Below are 23,279 nucleotides of genomic sequence, written 5' to 3' on the forward strand. Positions count from 1 at the left end.
TCTGCACCAGGCATTTACCATGGATTTATTTATTCATTCATCCTTTATGAGGCACTTACTGTGTATTTATTCATTCATTCATCCAGCAAATCATGGTCCAGGTACTGGAAACACAGAAGTGCCTAAACAGACACCGCCTTCATGGGTCCTGCAGCCTGGAAAGGGAGCTAGACATTCCGCAAATGAGCAAGTGAATAATTGTTCAATCCAGCTATGATAAGTGCTATCAAAACAAAGTGTGGGATGCATTGAGAACCTATCACAGAGGAAGTTGACCTAGACTGCAGTCAGGAAAGATTTCTTTGAAGAAGTGACATTCAGGGTGAGACTTGAAGGATACACTGCTTTCTATTATTGCCATAGGCAATAAATATTTATTTAAGACATATAACCTAGGTGGAGTATCAGTGCACATGTAACTACAGAAAAAGTACAGTAGTCCCCCCTTATCCATGGGGAATATGTTCTAAGACCCCCAACGGATGCCTGAAACCAAGGATGGGACCAACTCCTATAAATACTATGTTTTTCCTATACATAACCATGATAAAACTTAATTTATATATTAGGTATGATTAAGAGATTAACAACAGTAACTAGTAATAAAAAATGAACAATTATAACATATACTGCAATAAAAGTTATGTGAATGTGGTCTCTCTTCTTTCTCTCTCTTTCACGATATTGTACTATACTCATCCTCCTAGTAATAATGGGAGATTATAAGATGCCTACATGATGAGATGAAATGAGCTGAATGTTGTAGTGACATAGTTTTAGGCTACTATTGACCTTCTGATCAGACATCAGAAGAAGGAACATCTGCACTGTGGTTGACTGAGGGTAACTGAAACCACAGAAAACAAAACCGCAGATAAGAGGCAACTACTCAAGCAGCAGGAAGCATACGTGTTAAATGCCAAGTGAACACAATGCAACAATATCCAGATGTTTGGAATCCCCAAGGGTTAAGGTTCTTCTTAGAGACATTTTATATAAAATGTGAAATTTGAGCAGAGCCTTAACTGGAAGGGTAGGACTAAGACAAGAGAGAGCGAAAAGAGGCATTCTAGACTGGAGAAAATATGGCTATATGGGCAGAGATAGGAAAGGGCAAAACAGATCAGACAGGTTGCTTGAACCAAGGCGTGACATAGGAAGATAATTAAAAGTTCAGATAGTAGAGGAGCTTGCTTTGTCCTACATAAGATTTCTTTTTGTATTATGGGCTTCTTTGAGACTCTCATGAAAGCCCTGGACCTCTTTTCTTTCTCAAAAAAAAAAATTTTTAAGTGTATTCATAAAGCTGTATATAATTTCAGGGGTTCACAAGCCTCCTGAACTCCCTGTTAGCACTGAAAGGATGTGAGTAGAAGAAAGGTGACATATTCCAAACAAAGATTCCTTTTCCTGAGAAGGAAATTGCTGGCAGGAAGGTCAATTGAGAAATTACTGCAACATAATGCAAACAGGAGCTTTTGTGGCCCTAAGCTAAGGTCGTGGCTCTAGGAAGTTATTAATTAAGTAAACTCATATTTATTGAGAGCTTATTCTGGGTCAGGCCTAGTGCTCAGTGTAGGACGGTAATAATGAGAAGGTAAGACCCCTGCCCTCAACTAGCTCCAAGCTGGGCAGGATCAGAAAGGCAAGCAGCCACAAATGCAAAGGGAATCAGAGCAGTAGCAGATTGTCTTACTTAGAACTTTCTAGAGACAAGTTCTAGAGAATCAAATCAATGTCTTTGACATCATATTCAAGGCACTTCACAACACAGCCACAACACACCTCTCTGTTGTCATCTTCACTAAGTCCTCCACCACAACTACCTTCAACACACACACATGCACACACATGCACACACATGCACCCTGCAGGATGGCCATACTGGACTGACCTCTTCTGACATAGCTTTGCATTTTCCTGCCATTCTGTCACTATTTTTCTCCAAGCAGCTGTACATGGTCAAATTCCTACCCACTACCCAAGGCCCAGTTTAGGTGTTGTCTTCCTTGAAGCTTTGTCTAGTCTCCCCATTCATTCTGCCCTGAGTTAAGCTGTGTGTGCCTCAGTCTCCCCCAGTACTCAGTAAACTTGAGCAGGCAGGGATGTTGTCTTTTTATCTTATCCTGGGAGGTGCCCAACCTCATAATGGCAAGTGCTTAACATATCTACTGAACTAAAAGGCCCAGGTAGGGAGAGAACAGACCCAAGGTAGATTTGGGAGCCATCAGTGAAGCCTTGGCAGTTGGAATCAAGAAAGGCAACCTAGGGGCGCCTGGGTGGCTCAGTCGTTAAGCATCTGCCTTCAGCTCAGGTCATGATCCCAGGGTCCTGGGATTGAGGCCCGCATCGGGCTCCTGCTCAGCAGGGAGCCTGCTTCTCCCTCTCCCACTCCCCCTGCTTGTGTTCCCTCTCTCGCTGTGTCTCTCTGTCAAATAAATAAAATCTTTAAAAAAAAAAAAAAAAAAGGAAAGGCAACCTAGATGTTCCTCTCCTCATGGAGGAATTCACTCTTGGGGGACAGCAATGCAGGTGATTCTGGGTACACACCATGTGCTTTTATGAGGTTTGAAATTACAGGACATTCACACCCAGGCAACTTAGGTCAGCCTATTTATAATGACTACAGATCCCACAGGGAGAGGATAAATATTACTCTCACATTGCTGGTTTGGGATGCAGACTTCCACATTTCTACTGGATGATGATGATGATGATATGATGATTTAATTATTAAGAAAAGGCTTACGTGCAAAGGTCAGATGGTTATAAGGCCTAAATCGTTGGAAGTATTGATTTTAGGGTCACTCAAATAACTCTTGCTTTTAATTCTTTAACAATTGTGGGTGAAACTGCAGGGTGCCTTTGTTTGCACTATCCAAATACACAAGACGCAACCAAGGCCACCTGAATTCTTTGGCTTGACCGCAGCAGCAACCCTACGGGTGCAGACTTCCGCCTTTGGGGTCCGAGAGGATGTGGGTGCCTTTCCAGCCCAGCCGGGCCATGAAGTCCTCCCACACTGAGGTGCGCTACAGAGAACAAGGTCCTAAACAGACCCAACCCACCCACCAGGGTGTTGCCAAGTCCCAGCAAGAGCCGCGTCTCCTCAACTTTACTGAAGAAAAGGTGGGAGCCAGGACCCCCAAGCCTGGTAGTGTGCGCGACACTGCTCTCTCGCTCCACGCGCACTTCCCGCCTCCCGGAGGGTCAGTCCTTTAGAAGGTGAGCCTAACGCTCAGCTCGCGGTCTTCCTGCCACCAATTCCACGCCCTTGCTCCGCCCCGCCTCGCCTGATTGGCCGAGGGCGGAGGGGGCGTGGCAGGACCCCCCGGGGAGGCCGGCGGCAAAAGCGCAGGCTGGGCGCCTCAGGACGGGTGGGTGCCGCGTGCGCCTGAGGACCCGGTTGGACTGCTTGGGCCGGCTCAGGATGAGGACTCGCTGGGCGACCCTTCGCCGCGCGGCGGAGCTCCTCGTGCTACTCCTCAGGTGCTTCGGTCTGGCGGAGCCCTCTGGCCGCACAGGTAACCGCTGGCGCGCCAGCCCGCCAGCTGCTAGGGCCCTCGACGTTGTCAGGTCTGCCGACTTTCCTCGGTTCGGGTTAGGGCTGTGCTCCGGGTCTCGTCAACTCTGCTTGCCTCGGGGGTCCGGAACCCAAGAAGTGAGCCAGCCGAAGGGGAGTTCTGAGTAGAAGGCACTCCATGGCCTTCGGGCGCGGGGTGGAGGGCGGGGTGGGGCAGGAGCAGGAGGAGCAGGGCCTTTCTCCTGCTTGCTTCCCCGGAGTAAAAGGCTCCTCAGCACTCCCCAAACTCCATCCAGCCCATCTCGCCCCTCCTTCGCCTCTTGGTCACCTTGGCCACTCGGTGTCTAGAGGAACTGTCTACCCACAGCGCCAAGGATGATTAATGATTGCCCGACTTCGCTTGCACGATAGCCAAAGGTGCAAGTCAAAAAGGAAGTCCGGTTAAGCTATATCTCCTAAAGTGACCATGTTCGTAATTCCGTTTTGATGCCCTCCCCGAAAGCCTTGAGCAGCGATACTTTCTTCTAATGAATGGATTTATCAGCTCCAAAACACTCCCTCGAGGCCAAGGGCCGCACGTTGGAGCTCTGGTCGCTTGCCCAGGGACCTCCTTCCTGCCTCTAACTGCGGAAGCAGGACCAGGAATAGACTCCCTTCGATGGTGATGCTCTGGGTAGTGCCAGGCTCACCATACCCCCTGGTAGCAGCCGGAGTTTGCTTTTACTTTCTTTTTGCCTTAGCAGAAGGCTCCCTGAGGACTTTCTTAGTTGTGCTGCATAGTGGGCAGTCAGTGAGCCATCACCACCTACCACTTCTGTTAACTTGCCTGTATGAGGAAGTAAAAGATGGGCAAGGAAGTTTTTTGAAAACTGTAGGTTCCCCCTTGTGGCTCTTCTTTTCTTGTGGCCCCTAAACTAAGTTACTGCCAGATATAGAGTTTTTTCAGAGAGTGATGGGAAGAAGCTTCCCAGAGTGTGAATAACATCACTCTATCTACATCAAGGACCTTTTAGTGAATACTGATCTGATTCACCCTTCTCCATTCTTCTTTGACCCTCCCTCGTGGAAACTCCCAAAAGTCATTTACTGGCTGTGAGAATTCTATTCCACCTGCCCCACGATCCAGGGAGAGAAATTTCATTGCCATAACTAACTACAGTCAAAACACACTAACCTTTCAATCACTGAACTCTTGTTTTCCATCTACTTCTGCTTTAGTCCTACTGTTTTGTCTCCCCCCCCCCCCCGGAATTCCAGATTTCCTTAATTTTTGCATTCTCTACAATCCCTGGCCTTTCTCATCAACCGAAACCAAAGAACACCAGCTTAACTCCATTTTCCCTGCACTAGATCCTCATAGGTATTTGTTTTCCTGCATCCTTCCTCATCCTTAGCAGCTGTTCTGGCCAGGTTACACACACCCTCAGACCAGACTTGTGGTCCCATAAAGGGAAGCCCTGGAATTTTGAAACCCCAGCCATTTGAGTAACTTGTTTGGCAGTGTGTCAGCTTCACAATGCTGGTAATGGCATGCACTCTGTCACATGTATGCAGCTAGGTTTGTGCAGATGGTCTGGGTTGCTCAGATGCTGAAGGAGGTCCTCTGTGTCCTTGGGGAAATGCCAATTGCTCATTTACTTTTTTTGCCTCCTTGGAGAGCTAACAGCTTGAAATAAATCAATCCTTCTGAGACTCCTGAGGTTCTCACCAGCCCATACCACCCAATCTGAACCCGAAAGCTTTCTGACTCCTAGCAGACTGTCATGGACCCAAGGTCACTTCAGGACCTATTTTTGAACTGGCAAACCCAGACTTCTGATTCTTTCCTACTCCACCTGTACACTCTGCACACGTGGTGGTGACCACAAAATGCTTAACATTGTGAGCTGTAGAAGTTCCCCTGAAACTAAAAATGCTGCAGTCTTCATCCTTCTGCCTCTATCTCCCCCTCCATTTGTCTGTGATCATAAAATGTTGATGTCCAGCTTCTCTTTGGAATGTGCAAAGCTCTCTGGTTTAGGTAAGACAAAGGTTACCTAATGATTAGGCAACAGGAGATGGTTTTCCTTTGATGAATGTGGCATGAAAATTCATTTTCAATATATGATAATGCTACTTAGTTATTTCCTCTCAGGCACCACTAGAATGTTTATATAAAATGAAGCATATAAAAATTGCTACTAGGGATGATGAGGCTTCTTTTCATCAACCTCTGCCTTTTAGATTTGCCCAAATATTTTGTGTGGAAGTAAACATTAAAATTCCATTTAGGACCAATGTAAGGTAACATGAGCAAGATACAGCATAAGGTTGTCAATAAAAAATCTGTTTTATAAGTTGCTCTGTAATTACCTTTTCAAAGTGTAATACATTTCTGAAATATTTTATATACCCTTATTTAACAAATTTTCCTTAAAAAAGAATTATTTTCAGTCCTTCCCACTCTTCAGTCTACCATCCCAATAGGGTCACAAGACTGAGGCAGACTGAACAGCTTCTGCTAAGGATACGGAAAATATGGGGAAACATCATGAGAAGACAAGACGCTCCCTACCTTATACATTACGTATGAATGCTTACACATGCATTATGTATGAAGGCTAATGGCAAGTTTCCTTAAATCATATCAGTAATTAATGTTTGTGCTAAGTGACCACTATAGATGTCAAACATTGATTATACATACTTGGTTAAAAGACAGATTTAGAAGAAGGCAAGTATTTATGACCATAGATGTTGCAATTAGGTAAGTTTGGCAACTCTTCTTTAACATACCTTCTCCATGCTACTCCACATCTCTCCTGTAGTCTTTCGGAGTTTCTACAAGCTTGTTAAGTCTATGGGTGTCCTAGAAGTAACACATAGAATAAATGGGAAAGGGCAATTTTTTTTCTCTTCCAAAGAGTATTTATAAAGCATCCCTGTTACCTAAGTGCCCATGCCTGATACTAATAGGGTTAGAATGACCTAAAATGCTACTAGCAGTAGCAGGGCATAATAAAGTTGTGGACATCTGTTCAAGAATAATACACAATGAACTTAGCAAAGACTGGTAAAACCTACAAGGCTAGGAAAACTGTTATCTTGTGGAAACATAGGATGTTAGTACTGAAAGTGGCTTAGATATCTTATATTGTCTCTGCTTTCATCTTACATTTGGAGATACAAAGACCCTGGGGAGATTAAGCGACTTCCCCAAGGTCTCCCAGCGAACTGGTAGCTGAGGGAGGTCTTCAATCTAGGACCTCTAACTCCTTATCCCACTGCTTGCTCCACTATACTAACAGCTGTGGTAATCTATTGGATTCTGCAAAGACAACTTGAGAACTCTAGAACTCCAAACTGCAAATGTAACAAAGCCACTGCTAGCCCGGTTCACCTGTCTGGGTTGGGGCACAGAGCAAAGTGTCCAGGAAAGAGAGCAATGGGACCACAGGGCAAGGGAGGGGAGGGTTCCAGCAAGGGTGGTGGATGCCTATTCTCCTGCAGAAGCAGACTTCTTTTTTTCTGCAGTAATTGCTGATACTTTGGAGTGCAAGATTTTTTTTTGGAGAAGTGAGAGAGAATAGTTTGGGAAAGAGAGAATAGTTTGAAAGACCCTCATGGGTCTGAGTAGATATTGAATATGTAGGAGGACATTGGAGAAACTGTGAGTGATCATCTAAGATAGTATGTTTTCCTTTTTATGTTAACTGTCCTCCCAAATGGTGTCCATAAAGTAGAGAATGGCAGAGAGATGTCAAAGCAGGAAGAGTGAGGGATGGAAGCTGCTATGACAAAGACACCTAACTGCAGTCCTGTGTCATATTTTAAAATACAGATTTGCAAGCAAAAGTAGCTTAATGTTTTACAGGATTTTGTGGTGGTTCCTATTGTTTCTCTTCTTGCTACTGCTGCTGCTTAAAACAAAAAATTCTCTTTAAAGTTCAAGCTGAAACGTGACTTGATTTTATAGTTATTATTGATTATATGATGAAATTTCCCCTCAAGTCCTTGATATGAGAATTTTTAACTCTGAAATCCTGTGAATTATTATTAGAAAAGGTATTTAGCACTGGTAAAATCAGTAATTGGGAAGCTGGCATCAAAATGAAAGTTCCTTTTGGGAACTAAAGTTTTACAGGTCCTTCTGCTGAATCCTTTGGTTTTTTGACAATGATTCTTTAAATTTGTGTAAAATATTTCAGTTTTACTCTCATCAACATGAACTTTTGTGCTATAACTTCAAAAAATTTTTCTTTGTAAAAGCACTGGCCAAATTGTTCGATTGTAGTTTGTTGTGACAGATGTGAATCCTGTTCCACAAGCCCAGGTGTGCAAGAAACAATGCATTACTTTATTTTTATAAAATCAAAATAAATTTTATTCTGAAGTCCCATTCCACCAAGTTAACAGAACTTCAGTTTCTGTCATCACTGAGGTCTCCCTAATTCATGAGAAACTGCAGGAAAATATTCAGGGAGGTCCCTCCTTTAGCCTTCAGCTTACACTCGTTGCTTCTGGGTTTCCCACTGTCCAGATCTACTGGGTGTTGAATTCTGTATCTCAGGTGATTTCTGGAGCTCAGGTTCAACCTCCCTAGGTGATCCACTCAGTCAGCAGCCCCCCCAACCCCTCCCCACAGGCTTCCTATAACGTTCCTGAAGGTGCTATGATAGGGCAGACCACAGGTCTCTCCTATCCTCAGAATCCAGACCTTCATTTCCTCTCATCCCTTTACCCCACTATTCTACTTCTGCCCCCCAGAAGTCTTCCCATCTCCTCTGAGACACGGTAATGCCATGTAATAATTTACCCTGCCATAGTAGGTAAAGTATAAGCAAGACAGAACTGTGGTCCTGAATAGGTTCAGGATATTTTTCATTGACCACCTGTCTAAGGAAGATGAAAACTAAGGAGCTTCTTCATCTCATTAAAAAAAAGGGGGGGGGGATATTTCATGGAATAACAATAACAAATATACATACTCTTCTAAGTGCTTTACAGGTATGAGCTCATTTTAACCTAACACCTTCCATATGAAGTACTATTTTACAAAGGAGGAAACTGAGGCATAGTGGTTAAATAACTTGCCCTGATCACATGGGTAATAAGTAGCAGAGGCAGACTATGAACCCTGGCAGACTGGCTCATGCTCTTAACACACACTATACTGCCTCTCTGGCTACCACTGTCCTCTGACCTTGTGTAGTACATTGCAGTTTATAGAGGTTGGAGGGTGGGAATAGTCTGGGTGCTCAGACTCTCCTCAGCAAGCAGGGGCCAAGGCACGCTGACCACAGAGTTCAGAATTCTGAAATGTCTTCCTTGACTGTCTGTCTTGACTCAGGCAATGATCCATTCACCATCGTCAATGAAAACATGGGCAAGTGCATCAAGCCACTGAATGACTGGATAGTAGCAACAGACTGTGATGGAAGTAGGGACATGGTATGGAAGTGGGTGTCCCAGCATCGACTCTTTCATTTGCAATCCCAGAAGTGCCTTGGGCTAGATATTACCAAACCCACAGATTCCTTGAGAATGTTCAACTGTGACTCCAGTGCCTTACTCTGGTGGAAATGTGAGCACCACTCTCTGTATGGAGCTGCCCAGTACAGACTGGCTCTGAAGAATGGACATGCTGTAGCAAGTACAAATTCATCTGATATCTGGAAGAAAGGAGGCACAGAGGAAAACCTCTGTGACCAGCCTTATCGTGGTGAGTATTGGAGAGGGACTTTGAGTCATTTGCCGTTGTGTTTGGTAAATGTGACATTGAACATGCACAACTGACCACAAATAAAGTCATGCATTGGTAAGGGCAGTGAGCTAGCATTCAATTCCAGGCACTGTGCATTATCATTGAGCTACCTATGTGAAATTGGTGCTACTTTTCCCCTTTTACAGGTAAGGCTAGAAGGGGTTGGGTGCCTTGTCAGAGGTCACACAGTCACTCTGTAGTAAACCAGGGATTTGGACTCTCTATGATACATGAGCATATGTATTTCCTATGATTACATTCTGAACTCCGGAGGAAAAGAAACATTAGAGTAACAGGAAATCCTTCAAACAGGATGAAATTCAAATGACCTAATAAAATCAAACCTATTCTAAGTTTAAAAAGAAGAAAAAAGAAAAACAAAAAATAGAGGAAATATATTTCTCCTTGTCTACAGATTTTTATGTAATGGAAAAACTTTAAGACCTGTGTGAGTTTATTTTTATTTTTGGCATGGCTGTCACACTTTGCTGTTTGTGTTTATGATTTTAAGAGTGGACTTTTTCCCCAATTGCTTTCAAAAATAAGTGCAGTTGACCCTTGAACAATGTGAAGGTTAGGGGAACTGCCCCCCATGCAGTTAAAAATTTGACTCACCCAAAACTTAACTACTAATAGCCTACTGTTAACTGGAAGCCTTACTGACAATGTAAACAGTTGGTTAACATGTATTTTGTATGCTATATATATTACATACTGTAGTCTTACAATAAGGTAAGCTAGAGAAAAGAAAATGCTATTAAGAAAATCATAAGGAGGGGCGCCTGGGTGGCTCAGTTGGTTAAGTGTCCAACTCTCGGTTTCAGCTCAGGTCATGATCTCTTGGTAGTGAGACGGAGGCCTAGGTCAGGCTCTGCTTTGAGCATGGAAGTTGCTTAAGATTCTCTCTCTCCCTCTCCCTCAGTCCCTCCCCCACTCAAGTGTGTGCATGTGTGTGCTCTCTCCCTCTCTCTCTCAAAAAAAAATTATGAGGAATAGAAAATACATTTACAGTACTGTACTGTATTTATCGAAAAAACCCACATATAGGGACCCTTGCAGTTCAAACCCATGTTATTTAAGTGTCAACTATATATGAATATTGCCTATGAGCGAGCTGATCGTGAACTTTGCTCTGGATCTAGAAACTAGATTATAACAAATTTCCAAGTTTAAAAAGAATGAGTCAGTTAGGGCACCTGGGTGGCTCAGTTGGTTAAGTGTCCAACTCTTGATCTCATCTCAGGTCTTGATCTCAGGGTCATGAGTTCAAGCCCCACATTAGGCTCCACAAGTTGGGCTCCATGCTGGGCAGGGAGCCTACTTAAAAAAAAAAAAAAGAATGAGTAGGTGTAATAAGTTATCACCCAAGCAAATCTTTTTTATCATGTTGCTCTAAATTACATCAAATGTTGATATATAAATATATATTTAATCATCTCTAAGTCTTAACTATTATCTCACCTTTGCTCTTCTTTGTAAATTTACTTAGCTTTACAGAGATTTTTCTTTTCTCTCAAAGCTCATTTAAGCTAAATTTGGCCCCTTAGTCTTTTAGTTATCTGCACAAATTTCTCTCCTATAGTAACTATTTCTATTTCCTATTGAAGATGCTTCCATTTCTAAGATGTGAGGTTCTGCTCTTATGGGAGAATATTGGATTAGAGAATTAGAGATGGGGATTTCCTTTTCTTTAATCCTCAATCCTTGAGTAGTTGAACAAGTGTTTTTGCTAGCCAGCTTCTTCCCATATATACAATGGAATATTACGCAGCCATCAAAAGGAATGAAATCTTGCCATTTGCAATGACATGGATGGAACTAGAATGTATTATGCTAAACGAAATAAGTCAGTCAGAGAAAGATTACCATATGATTTCACTCATACATGGAATTTAAGAAACAGAACAGATGAACATAGGGGAAGGGAAGGAAAAATAAGATAAAAATGGAGTGGGAGGCAAACCATAAGAGATTCTTAACTATAGGGAAAAAACTGAGGGTTGCTGGAGGGAAGGTGGTTAGGGGGATGGGGTAAATGGGTGATGGGCATTAAAGAGGGTATTTGCTGTAATGAGAGCACTGGGTGTTAAAGGCAAGTGATGAAACTAAATTCTACCTCTGAAACTAATGATACACTATATGTTAACTAACTTGAATTTAAATAAAACCTAAAAAAAAAAAAAAAGAAGCAGTTGCTTTCTGAATACCACTTAATGGCAAGTTTAAATTTTGCCTTTTGAAAATCTTTCTCTAACTTGGCAGCTAAGAGAGAATTTTCTTGGCAGGGCTCTCTCTGTCTCCTGCCCCAAGTTCTTTTGAGGGATATAGTTGTAAATTCCTTCAGTCCCCCAAATTTCAGTCTAACTGGTTTTCTTTGTAATCCTATGGTTTTTATTTTATGCATTTGTAATTTTCTCCTGAGAAGGGGACCTGCTCATTTCACACAGCTGCCCAAATGATCAGTAGCACAAAAAAGTTTAAGAACCCACCTAGGGTACCACCTCAGAGAGAACTTAAACAGTGCCTCCAGCAAGAGCCCACAGGCATAAAGTATTTCCTGACCTTACCAGAGACAATATTTGGAACACTGAATTTTCAAATAAGAAATTTAGAGATTTCTGAGAAAAGGTTCACATAGCTCTGACTCATCGCCACATACCTCAAGTTTTAATTTGCACAGAAGCCAGGGTCAAACCTGCCTCCTCCATTCCTTTCCAGGTGATTGGTACCATCTAAGTCGTGTATGTCAGAAATCTACAAGTCACTGTAGAGTGTCCTGCTTTCCTCTCTCACCATTTAAATTTAATCACATATTAAGTCTTGGAAGTTTTACTCTTTTAAATTTATGTAGTCCCTTCCTCTTCTCAGATTAGAGACTACTGTCTGAAGTTAAGGACTTTATCAGGGACTGCTGTCAGACTCCCCATATTAGTTCCTGCCCCACCTTTTGTCTAGCTTTATAGAGATAAGAAAGATAAGATACCTGAGTCCCAAAAGAGTGAAGTCCAAGGTTATCCAGCTTGTTAGAGCAAGGCTACCATTCAAAACCATGATTGAATTCCCCAAATACAGCTTTTTTTATTTCTCCCTTGGTTTTTGCTCTATAAATATTTTTTATAAATTTTTTTACGTCTAATATAAGAAAAATTATTTGTCATTGTGTCCTGGGTTGCCTTTCTCTCCAACCCCCACCCTGTGTGAGTCATGTTCATCTGAGAGAAAACTTTAGTTGTATACATGTTATGAATGAATTGCTTTTGACTAGCATCCAGATATGCATTTATATCAATCATTAAGATATCTTGAGCTCACTCGCACTCTTCAAATTTTGAATATTTGGCAAATCCAGAGGAAAATGACTGAACTGTCTACATTTTGAACAACTCTTAGGAGCCTGCCAACCTCTTTGACCACTAAAGCTATTTTGCCTCAATGAAGAAATTGTTAGTTTTCCATGTGAGTGATTCAACTCACAAATTTGTACCTATTGCAGGATATGCTGTTGTTTTAAGAGTGCTATCATCATAAATTCACACAGAAGATTCTTCTCAGGAAAAGCCTGTCTCCCTAGAGAAACACATGGGATTTAAGAGGTCCAGTAGCAGTGAAGAATGTGTGAGAATAAAACTCTTCCTGAATAGTTAGCATAATTTAGCTGCTACTGATGTCGTGGTTGTTATATGCTTATCATTCTTCAAAGTATGTTGTGAATAGGAGAGATTTTTAATTGAAACCCAGCTTTGAGCTATGAAACATAACTTGAAACCTGAGAAGGCAGCCATTAAAGTCACAAGGTGTCCTTAACATGTCAAGGACTCTAATTAGAGAGCCAGTTCTCATGCCTGTCACTTACAGTTTACTGAACGTCTTACTTAACCACACTGCAAAAATGGGGATTTCATAAAAAAGTATAATACTTGCCCTATTAATCTCACAGGTTTACAGTAAAGAGGAAGTAAAAGAAATGTATGTGAAAGCACTTTGTATAACAGAAACACAAGATTTTTTAGGAAGAAAGTGATGGTTCTTCAAGTAATAGTTGCTGGGCTCAGGGACTCCTTTTAATTGATACAATATGGGAAGAGAAGTGGCCGTGAGCTTTTGGGAACTTTGGTATCATTAAAAATGAAACATAGGGGGACGCCTGGGTGGCTCAGTTGGTTAAGCGGCTGCCTTCGGCTCAGGTCATGATCCCGGGGTCCTGGGATCGAATCCTTCGTTGGCCTCCTTGCTCAGCGGGAAGCCTGCTTCTCCCTCTGCCTGCTCTGCCTGCCGCTCCCCCTGCTTGTGCTCTCTCTCTCTCTCTGACAAATAAATAAATAAATAGTGAAACATAGGTAATAAGCAGATTCCCTATAAAATATAAGGTCAAATTACTCTTTAACAGAAGTATCCTGTCCAAAATCATTTATGTCAGAGGAAAACAAAACCAATATTCTTTAAAAGATTGTTTGCAAATAAAAGCATCTAGATTATTCTTACTTTTTGCTGTACTGCTGCTTAATATATTCTAAAATGTTAAATTAAGTCTCATACTTCAGTTAAATAAACATTTGAAAATGATAAAGAATGTGGAATCAAATACCATCTTAAGCACACTTTTTTTGTGTATTTTATTTTATTTTTTTATTTCATCATGTTAATAACCATACATTACATCATTAGTTTTTGATGTAGTGTTCCATGATTCATTGTTTGCGTATAACACCCAGTGCTCCATTCAATACGTGCCCTCCTTAATGCCCATCACCAGCCTAACCCATCCCCCCACCCCCTCCCCTCTAGAACCCTCAGCTGGGTTGAGAGAAAGAGTCCATAGTCTCTCATGGTTCGTCTCCCACTCCGATCTCTCCCCTTCATTTTTCCCTTCCTACTGTCTTCTTCTTTTTTTAACATATAATGTATTATTCGTTTCAGAGATACAGGTCTGTGATTCAACAGTGTTACACAATTCACAGCGCTCACCATAGCACGTACCCTCCCCAGTGTCCATCACCCAGCCACCCCATCCCTCCCACCCCCCACCACTCCAGCAACCCTCAGCTTGTTTCCTGAGATTAAGAATTCCTCATATCAGTGAGATCATATGCTATATGTCTTTCTCTGATTGACTTATTTCTTAGGCACACTTTTAAGCATATCTGTGAGACATTTTAATGGACCCTAATAGCCTGATAAAGGGTGATGAGATCTGACTATTATGCTTTACCCAATAGGCATCATTTGATCTGATAATGACCTTGGTTTTAAACAAATTAAGGATATGGATAAAGGTAACCAAAATAATTACACAGTTAGCTGTCCTAATAAAACACCTTTCCAAGAGAACTGTTATCCGCAAAAGTATTGAGCACTTCCTTTAGTATTTCTAAGCATACTTTGAGGTCGGAATAATTTTTTCAGTTCCTCTCCACGTACCAGGGGAAATTATTTTAAAATGAAAAACTAGTTCTGCTACATCGCTGGCCACCAGCTAGTCCCATGACTGTCCAGCTAAAGCTGGTTCTTTTATAACATGAATTACCATGCCCTGCTCCTCTCCAAGAACCTTCTCAGAGATCCAGCTCTTCTTTCCCCTACTTCTTGAGACGCACAACCTCAATTCTACCACCAATCAGTGAACAATGGGGCTATGTGTCCATCTGTCTAACTACAGTTGGTTCCAAAGTCCATACCCACCCTCAGTGATTCCAGGGGATTTTTCTGGCCCCAGTCTTACTAAAGAAAATGAAATAGAATGTAAATTTAGTCTCATGCAGGGCGCTCCTTCTGGTGAAGTTCTCTGCCACCCATGGTAATCAGTTGATCCCTGCTGAATCAAGCCAGGATCGTTTAGCTCTTCATCACACCACAATAAATGAAGCTTTACATGGATTATCTCATTGAATCCTCTTGAACAAACCTATAAGCTAGATACGATTATTCCTAAGTAACAAATATAGAAACTGAGGCTAATAAAAGTTGAAGAGCTTGCCCACAGCCCCACAGTTGAGCCAGCATTCAAGTTCAGAGCTGAATGCTGCATCCATGCTCTGAATTTTCACACTGTGTGGCCTACTTAGATACTGTATTCTCTTAAGTGAAAACAACAATCTTTCTCTCACAGAAAATTTAGGAATCAGTTAACTGAAGGTGACTGTCCAGTTTTTAACTTTCCTTTCCTCTACTTCCTCCCCATACCACAGAGATATATACCAGAGATGGGAACTCCTATGGAAGACCTTGTGAATTTCCATTCTTAGTTAATGGGACCTGGCATCATGAGTGCATTTTTGATAAAAATTATGGTGGGCCATGGTGTGCAACCACCTTAAATTATGAATATGATCAAAAGTGGGGCATCTGTTTAAAACCAGGTATGTATGGGCTAGCAGGCTTTATATATGAAAAGAAAATGGATACCATTTATGTGAGACCAAAGGAAGGAAGAAGGAAGAGTCTGAGATAACTCAAAAATGACTGCAACAAATATTATCCTAGAGAAGGTATGTATTTGAGGAGAGAAAAGGAAGTAATGTGTAACTATGAACTTGCTTTCAGAAGTAGGCCAAGGAAAGAACCAAGAGAAGATTGTGCCATGGAAGACAAAGGAGGAGGGAATGTTCTATAGCACAGATGCCTCAGGAAGAGGAAGTGGAAAAGGCATGAGCAGTTAGGAAATTGCTGCTGACCTTTGCTACAGCAGTTTCAAAAGACCAGTGGTCATAGAAGCCAGGTTATCGTGGGCTGAAGTGTGAACAAGAAGTAGAGAGAGCCTCTTAAGTTTTATGGAATAGAAAAAGAGCGAGGATGGTGGTTTTGGGGGGTAGATAGTTGAAGAAAAACTGTTCGTTTGGTAGAGACTTAAGTATATTTATGGCCTAAAGCAAAGAGGGACCAAAGAGACCTATATCCCTGGTCCTCTCAAAATTAGTGACACTGTTCTCCTGCCATTTCTTTATGTTGGGCAGAGCATTTTTTCTAATTGCTTCTTACTAGAAGCAAACTACTCAGGGTGTGCTAAAGAATTCACTGTTCTTTAGAAAGAGAGAGAGACCAACGTAGCAGTGGCATCATGATCTGGTATATAACAGACATATTTTCTTACCAGTCAGGTGGGAGTTACAGGTCATAGTACCTGGTATGTGATAAGTGCTCCAGATTAATTGGGCAATAGTTTGGAAGAGTGTCTAATAAAGAAAGGGAAAAGCTCCAGACCTGGGTAATAATAGTTAATACTTATAGGGCCCTGCCGAGTGTCAGGTACTATTCTAACCACTCAAACTATATTAACCCATTCAGTCTTCACACAACCCTCTAAGGTAGGTACCACTAATTATCCCCATTATACAGATGAGCAAAGTGAGGTGCAGGGGAGTTATATCATTTGCCTAAGGTCACATAGCTAATACATTTTAGAGCTAGGATTCAAATCTAGGAAATCCAGTTCTGAAGTCCTTGACCCAAACAAATACACTAGAATGCCTCATTCAGTAGCCAATCTGGTGGTATTACTAATGCTGATCCCTCCTTAAAGGAAGCTGAGCTTCAAAATGAAGAGTTCTAAGCAACTAGAAGAGGTTATACTGAGCCAATGGTTCTGCAGCAGAATCACTTGGAAAGTATGTTAGAACAAAGATTTCTAGGGGCCCACCTCTATAAATTATAATTTGGTAGATTTGGAGTGAGGCCCAAGAATTTGCAGTTCAGTGAGTTCCCAGGTGATGCTGATGATGCTGGTCTGGGGACTACACTTTGAGAATTACTGTTCTAAGTAGAAGCACAGGCTTTTCAACACCCAGAAGCTACCGAAAGATAAAAGCCAATATTTGCTTCAGCTACAGTTGATATCAGGCAGAGTTTGGTCAACTAGTCATTGATTTCATTTAAACCTCACTATAGTCTGGATCCAAAATTTTAGATGTGAAAGGGAGCTTAGAGGTTATCCAGTTGCAAACCCTCATTTCTCAGGTGAGGGGCAGCAGATGCAAATTGATGACACAGCCTGTCAGGGTCAGAACACATTTGTATGGAGTCTGGTGGAGATTCCAGAATTCCTGACCCTCATTTCCCAGTGTACTTATTCCACTCTACCTTGCTTCCTTGACTGTCATTAGTCTCAGTATCTAGCTTCCTTTGGGTGGTGGGGGTGAGAATGGGAGTATTCATATACCTCTCAGAGTTATTTTTAGGGAAGAAGCAAGACTGTGAGTTTCTCAAAACCAAGGATGGCTAAACCATGTACATTATATTTTATAGCAAACATACTGCCATCCCCCTGGAAGCTTCTGGATTTACAGGCATAAGGCCCCAGGGGTAATAAGGAAACTTTAGGCGATGTACTTGCAAATCCACATATTTTGTTTTCATCAAATGTCACATCCACCTCTGTTGCTATTTAGGCCATTCAAAAGTGGCTGAAGAAGCAGTGTATGCCGTTCAGAAGATCAAGACCAGATTTAGAGACCAGAGCTCTGATTATAGCTCTGCCACAGACACTTCTAGACCTTTGTTTCCATCTGTGAAATGAAAGCATTAGACAAGATGATCTCAATGGGCCCTTCCAGCTTGAAAGGCCATGAGTCTAATGTGTGATGGGTGACGGGTTATGGTAGGCCCTTTGGAAAACTCCCTGAGTGGAACCTGGGACACACTTGGCAGAGTCTATATTGGGTTTCCTCTTCTAGAGAGTACATGGGAGTCTCTAAGTATATTTTCAAACTAGTTGTGTCAAGACCTATATAGCTCATCTAAGAAATAATTTGAAGGGTTTTTGTCTGAAGTTATACTTGCTTTTTTAGATTTTTGTTAAAGAAAATAATATGCACATTATACAACGAACATGTATGTCTGTATACATATGCACACGTATGTCTACATAGACATCTGCAATATTGGTTATATAATATTATGTGTCGTATATTAAATCATCTGTTAAAATATTAAGGATAAATTTAGATTGAGTTTTTCAAATAAGGTAGTCACTTGGGTTCTAAATCTTGGTGTTGAAGCAGCATGTCTGCACACACGCACACACACACACACACACACATACACACAGTGGTTTCACTGCAGGCTGTAGGCAAACTCCTCTGCAGTCCGCCACCATCTTCAAGTGAGCTTGTTTTCCATCAGCTCAGGAGTTTGACAATGTGAACACATTTGAAGACTCCTGCATTTCAGCAGAGGGCAGGCATGGGCTAAAATATGGCATTATAATTGATAGAGGATAAAGGGAGAGTAGAGAATAGGAGAGTTGAAGCTTTAATCAGCCAAAGTCATTTAGTTCCCATGACTTCAATTTCTTTGTGTAACCAAAGAATCAAAATATAGTCTAGTCGAACAATAAACTTCAATTTTAGTGTATCCTAAGAGTATGGAACATGAATTGCAATATTGGTAAGCATTGTTAGTAATATAAAACATTATGCCCTTACTTTATGATCACTAATATATCTTTTTATCAACAGAAAATGGCTGTGAAGATAACTGGGAAAAGAATGAGCAGATTGGAAGTTGCTACCAATTTAATACTCAGGCAGCTCTTTCTTGGAAGGAAGCTTATGTTTCATGTCAGAATCAAGGAGCTGACTTACTGAGCATCAGCAATGCTGCTGAATTAACTTATCTTAAAGGTAAGTTTGCATGTGGTAGAGCAAATTGCTGGGATTGTAAAGATGCCGTCTGTCTACCTCTATTTTCATATCCAGGTATGTTGTTTTGTATATATATTTTTCTATCTTTTCTTAAATGTCAACACTGAAGCCCACAGGCAGAAAGGTATGAATATAATCCTATTCTATCCATTGAAAATGCATTTCGTGTTTGAGACTGAAAAGAGGGTAATGTTCAGAAAATGGAGTGAGGTAGTGAGATTAAACTGCTACCCTAAGCCTAACTGACAAGATTTCTTAAAAGGTGAACATTAAACTCTTTGAACATTGAAAAGTAGAGAAATTAAGGAAGGTGACGAAGATGGCTGAGTCATACCAGAGGCCTCAGGGAAAGGTCCTTGTGTTGAGTAGAGGAGTGCCATTCTCAGAGGCGAGGAGAGGACTAAGAAAATCTTAAAGTGGATTTAATCAAGGGACACATTGAGTGGATGGGATTTTGTTTTATTTTGTTTGTGTGGTGATGGTGGGAATTCTTAAATTTTTAATTATGAAAACATATATACAGAAATAGAAAATAACCTGAAAGAAACCTGTGTAACCACCACCCTGACTTTACACACTTTTTATACACTTAACATTTTGTCATATTGCTTTGCATTGATTGATTCCCTGCTTCCCTCCCTTTAAAGAAATATAATGATTTTGTTTTTGTTTTAAGATTTTATTTATTTATTTGACAGAGAGAGACACAGCGAGAGAGGGAATACAAGCAGGGGGAGTGGAAGAGGGAGAAGCAGGCTTCCCGTGGAGCAGGGAGCCTGATGCGGGGCTCGATCCCAGGACTCTGGGATCATGACCCGAGCCAAAGGCAGATGCTTAACCCACTGAGCCTTCCAGTCGCCCCAAAATAAAATATTAACAGAGTTAAAGCTCCATGTCCATCTCTCAAAATAACCATTCTTTGAGTACTTTTACAACATATATATGTCTAAATACTATATATGTTTTCATTATACTATTGTTCTGTTTTTAAATGATACAAATGCTTATTTGCCCATATGTAAGTTTACCATTGTCGTCTGCTGCTGTAAAGTATTGCATTGTATGAATAAACCACAACTTATCCATTCTCCTATTGAGAAACAGGTTATTTTCAGCTTTTCCTATTGCAAGGAACATCCCCATATGTGCCTCATCGGGCAGACATGTATGAGAGTTTCTCTAGAGTAGGAATTGCTGAGTCATGGGGTGCACATCTCTTCACCTCTAACCAAAAATTCTGAATTGCTTTCCAAAGGGGCTGCATTCATTTACACCTCCATTAGCACCTGGTGTTATCAGACTTAGTTGGCCAAAGTGATGAATGTGAAATGGTATTTCATTTTTCTTTTATATTTTACTGATAATTCATGTGGTTTTGTGTCTCGTGTTTATTAGGCATTCAGGTTTTCAGCTTATAATCTGCCGGTTGATATCCCTTGCCTATTTTCTGTTGAGTTGTTTGGCTTTTCCTTATTGATCTGTTATAGTTCTTTACATATACTTATCTTTTCTTGTAGTATTACAGATATATTTTCCTAGTCTTTGGTCTTTTTACATTTGTTGCTTCTTATCATTTAAAAATATGTTAGTTTTAATTTGGTCAGTCAATCTTTTCCTTAATGTTTTGTGCTTATTTATATTACTTAGCAAATTCTTTCTTAGCCCTAATATGATAAACATATCCTCTCATTTTTCTTCCAAAAGTTTATAATTTTGCTTTTCATATTTATATCCATAATCCATCTGGAATAAAATTTCTAGAAGTGAGAATCTAATTTATCTTTCTCTGCATGGATGTCAGCTGACCAAGTACTATTTATTTCACATTTTTCCCTCAGATTTATTATGCCACCTCTCATAAATATAAACTCCCCTATTACATGTGGGTTATTTCTAGGCTCTCCATCCTATTCCTTTGGTCTGCTTGTCTGTCTGTGTGTCTATTCCACACTGTTTTAATTATGCCAGCTGCATTGTATATATGGATGAGCAAGTCCTCTCATATTTTCTCTTGAATTGCATTGGCTTTTTTTTTAATCACTTAATCTTTTCTATGAATTTAAGGATCACCTTATTAATCTCAATGAAAAACTTTATTGGGACTTTGGAATTGCATTGAATTATAGATTAATTAAAGAGGTACTGCGTCACTACATTATTAAGTCTTCTCATCCATGAAAATGGTATGCCTTTCTACTTATTTGTGACATCTTTTATGAATTCAGTAAAATTGTATATCTTTTTGGGGGGATTAATTCTTTTTTTTATTATGTTATATTAATCACCATACATTACATCATTAGTTTTTGATGTAGTGTTCCATGATTTATTGTTTGCGTATAACACCCAGTGCTCCATTCCGTACGTGCCCTCTTTAATACCCATCACCAGGCTAACCCATCCCCCCACCCTCCCTAGAACCCTCCGTTTGTTTCTCAGAGTCCATAGTCTCTCATGGTTCATCTCCCCCTCCAATTCTCCCCCTTCATTTCTCCCTTCCTACTATCTTCTTCTTTTTTAACATATAATGTATTATTTGTTTCAGAGGTACAGGTCTGTGATTCAACAGTCTTGCACACTTCACAGCGCTCACCATAGCACATACCCTCCCCAATGTCTATCACCCAGCCACCCCATCCCTCCCATGCCCCACCACTCCAGCAACCCTCAGTTTGTTTCCTGAGATTAAGAATTCCTCAAAGCAGTGAGATCATATGATACATGTGTTTCTCTGACTGACTTATTTCACTTAGCACAATACCCTCCAGTTCCATCCACGTCGTTGCAAATGGCAAGATTTCATTCCTTTTGATGGCTGCATAATATTCCATTGTATATATAGACCACATTTTCTTTATCCATTCATCTGTTGATGGACATCTTGGCTTCCATAGTTTGGCTTTTGTGGACATTGCTGCTATAAACATTGGGGTGCACGTACCCCTTCGGATCACTACATTCCTATCTTTTTCCATCAGAGTATTGCACATTTTTTAATAGAAACTTTATAAACAGAAAGTTTTTATTTTATTTTTTAAAAGTTAAGAAACCCTGGGCACCTGGGTGGCTCAGTTGGTTGAGTGATCAACTCTTGATTTTGACTCAGGTCATGATCTTAGGGTTGTGGGCTCGAGCCCCACATCAGGCTCCACCCTCCTTCTACCCCTCCCCCCACTCTTGCTTTCTCTCTCTAAAATAAATAAATAAATCTTGTTTAAAAATCAAGAAACTCAAGTTATTGAGTCTCTGATGATTTGACAATGATGTTTCAGACTGAGGACTAAATGCTTTTCAGACATTATCTTATTTAATACCATATAACAACGCTATGAGGTATAGGTATTTTTATTATGCTCACTTGGCAGATGAGGAATGTAAGGATCAGAGAGGAAATGTAACTTGTTCAAGGTCACCCATAAGTAATTAGCAGAGCCAAAATTTGAACATAATCAGTCTGACTTGAAAACAAGTTTATCCTGCATGTATGTGCATTTACTTTTTATAAGACTAGTAAGTTCTTTAAAGGAAGAGGTGGGTCTCATGGGTTGTTTTTTTCCCTTTTGCACAAAACTCTAAGCATTTTTTCTATATATAAAACAAATACCTATTGACTAATTCAGATAAATCCTATCACACTGTTTTATAATAAGTATAAATATTTGGTAAATTCAAACTATGAGTAAAACCCTAGTATCTCCAGATAAATTAAATAATTTAATCATCATTACAGTCTCATAAGACAAGTATTTTTATGAAACTGGATAGATTCCTGACTTACAATCAATCAAGGCCTTCAGATATTTTTGCTATTAGTAGAAACTTAAGTCTGACTTAGATAATAATTTAGGTAATTTTGTCACTTGTTAAAATTATATGATTCTTACAGAAAAAGAAGGCATTCCAAGAATTTTCTGGATTGGCTTAAATCAGCTATACTCTGCTAGAGGCTGGGAATGGTCAGACCACAAGCCATTAAACTTTCTCAACTGGGACCCAGGTAACTGCTCCCTCCTCCACCTACTAGGCACAGAGCAAAAACTTCAAAAAAGTAAATAAACAAAAGCATCCCACTCACTGACAGCTTATAAAAATTTCAAATCTTGACAACTGTTGTTATGGTTACTTCTCCAAAGAATTTTTTCCCCTAATTCCTTCTTTACTGTGATACCATTATAGCCAAGTTGAACCATATCATGGATAACTGAGCATTTGTCTCTAACATTTACAGCAACCCTACATTTTTAAGTAACAGCAGAATAAACCCCATCACATGGCCTAGAAGCTGTTCTGTGTCCCTCAGGCGACTTGACGTGTCTATGACTAACCTGTGTTGTTTCATCTGCAGCTCAAATCCATACAGAAATATGTTCTCATTTTA

At 40.6% G+C, this 23,279-nt stretch overlaps 1 protein-coding gene across 2 annotated transcripts in view; it reads left to right on the forward strand.

The window, feature by feature from the left end:
* Window positions 1–3,364: 3,364 nt before the first annotated feature.
* LOC114216503 (CD302 antigen) overlaps window positions 3,365–23,279 on the forward strand; it is a 131,429-nt gene continuing 111,514 nt past the window's right edge. For both annotated transcript variants that reach the window (XM_028113100.2, XM_028113099.2), the window contains exons 1-5: window positions 3,365–3,524; window positions 8,853–9,224; window positions 15,452–15,622; window positions 18,716–18,880; window positions 22,788–22,898. In XM_028113100.2, coding sequence (XP_027968901.1) covers window positions 3,431–3,524; window positions 8,853–9,224; window positions 15,452–15,622; window positions 18,716–18,880; window positions 22,788–22,898 — 913 coding nt within the window. In that variant the 5' untranslated portion in view covers window positions 3,365–3,430. The remainder of the gene's footprint in view (window positions 3,525–8,852; window positions 9,225–15,451; window positions 15,623–18,715; window positions 18,881–22,787; window positions 22,899–23,279) is intronic.

Source organism: Eumetopias jubatus, unplaced genomic scaffold, assembly GCF_037043125.1.
Source record: "Eumetopias jubatus isolate StellerSeaLion01/CBP00866 unplaced genomic scaffold, mEumJub1_p1.0 scaffold_3, whole genome shotgun sequence".
Taxonomy (NCBI): domain Eukaryota; kingdom Metazoa; phylum Chordata; class Mammalia; order Carnivora; family Otariidae; genus Eumetopias; species Eumetopias jubatus.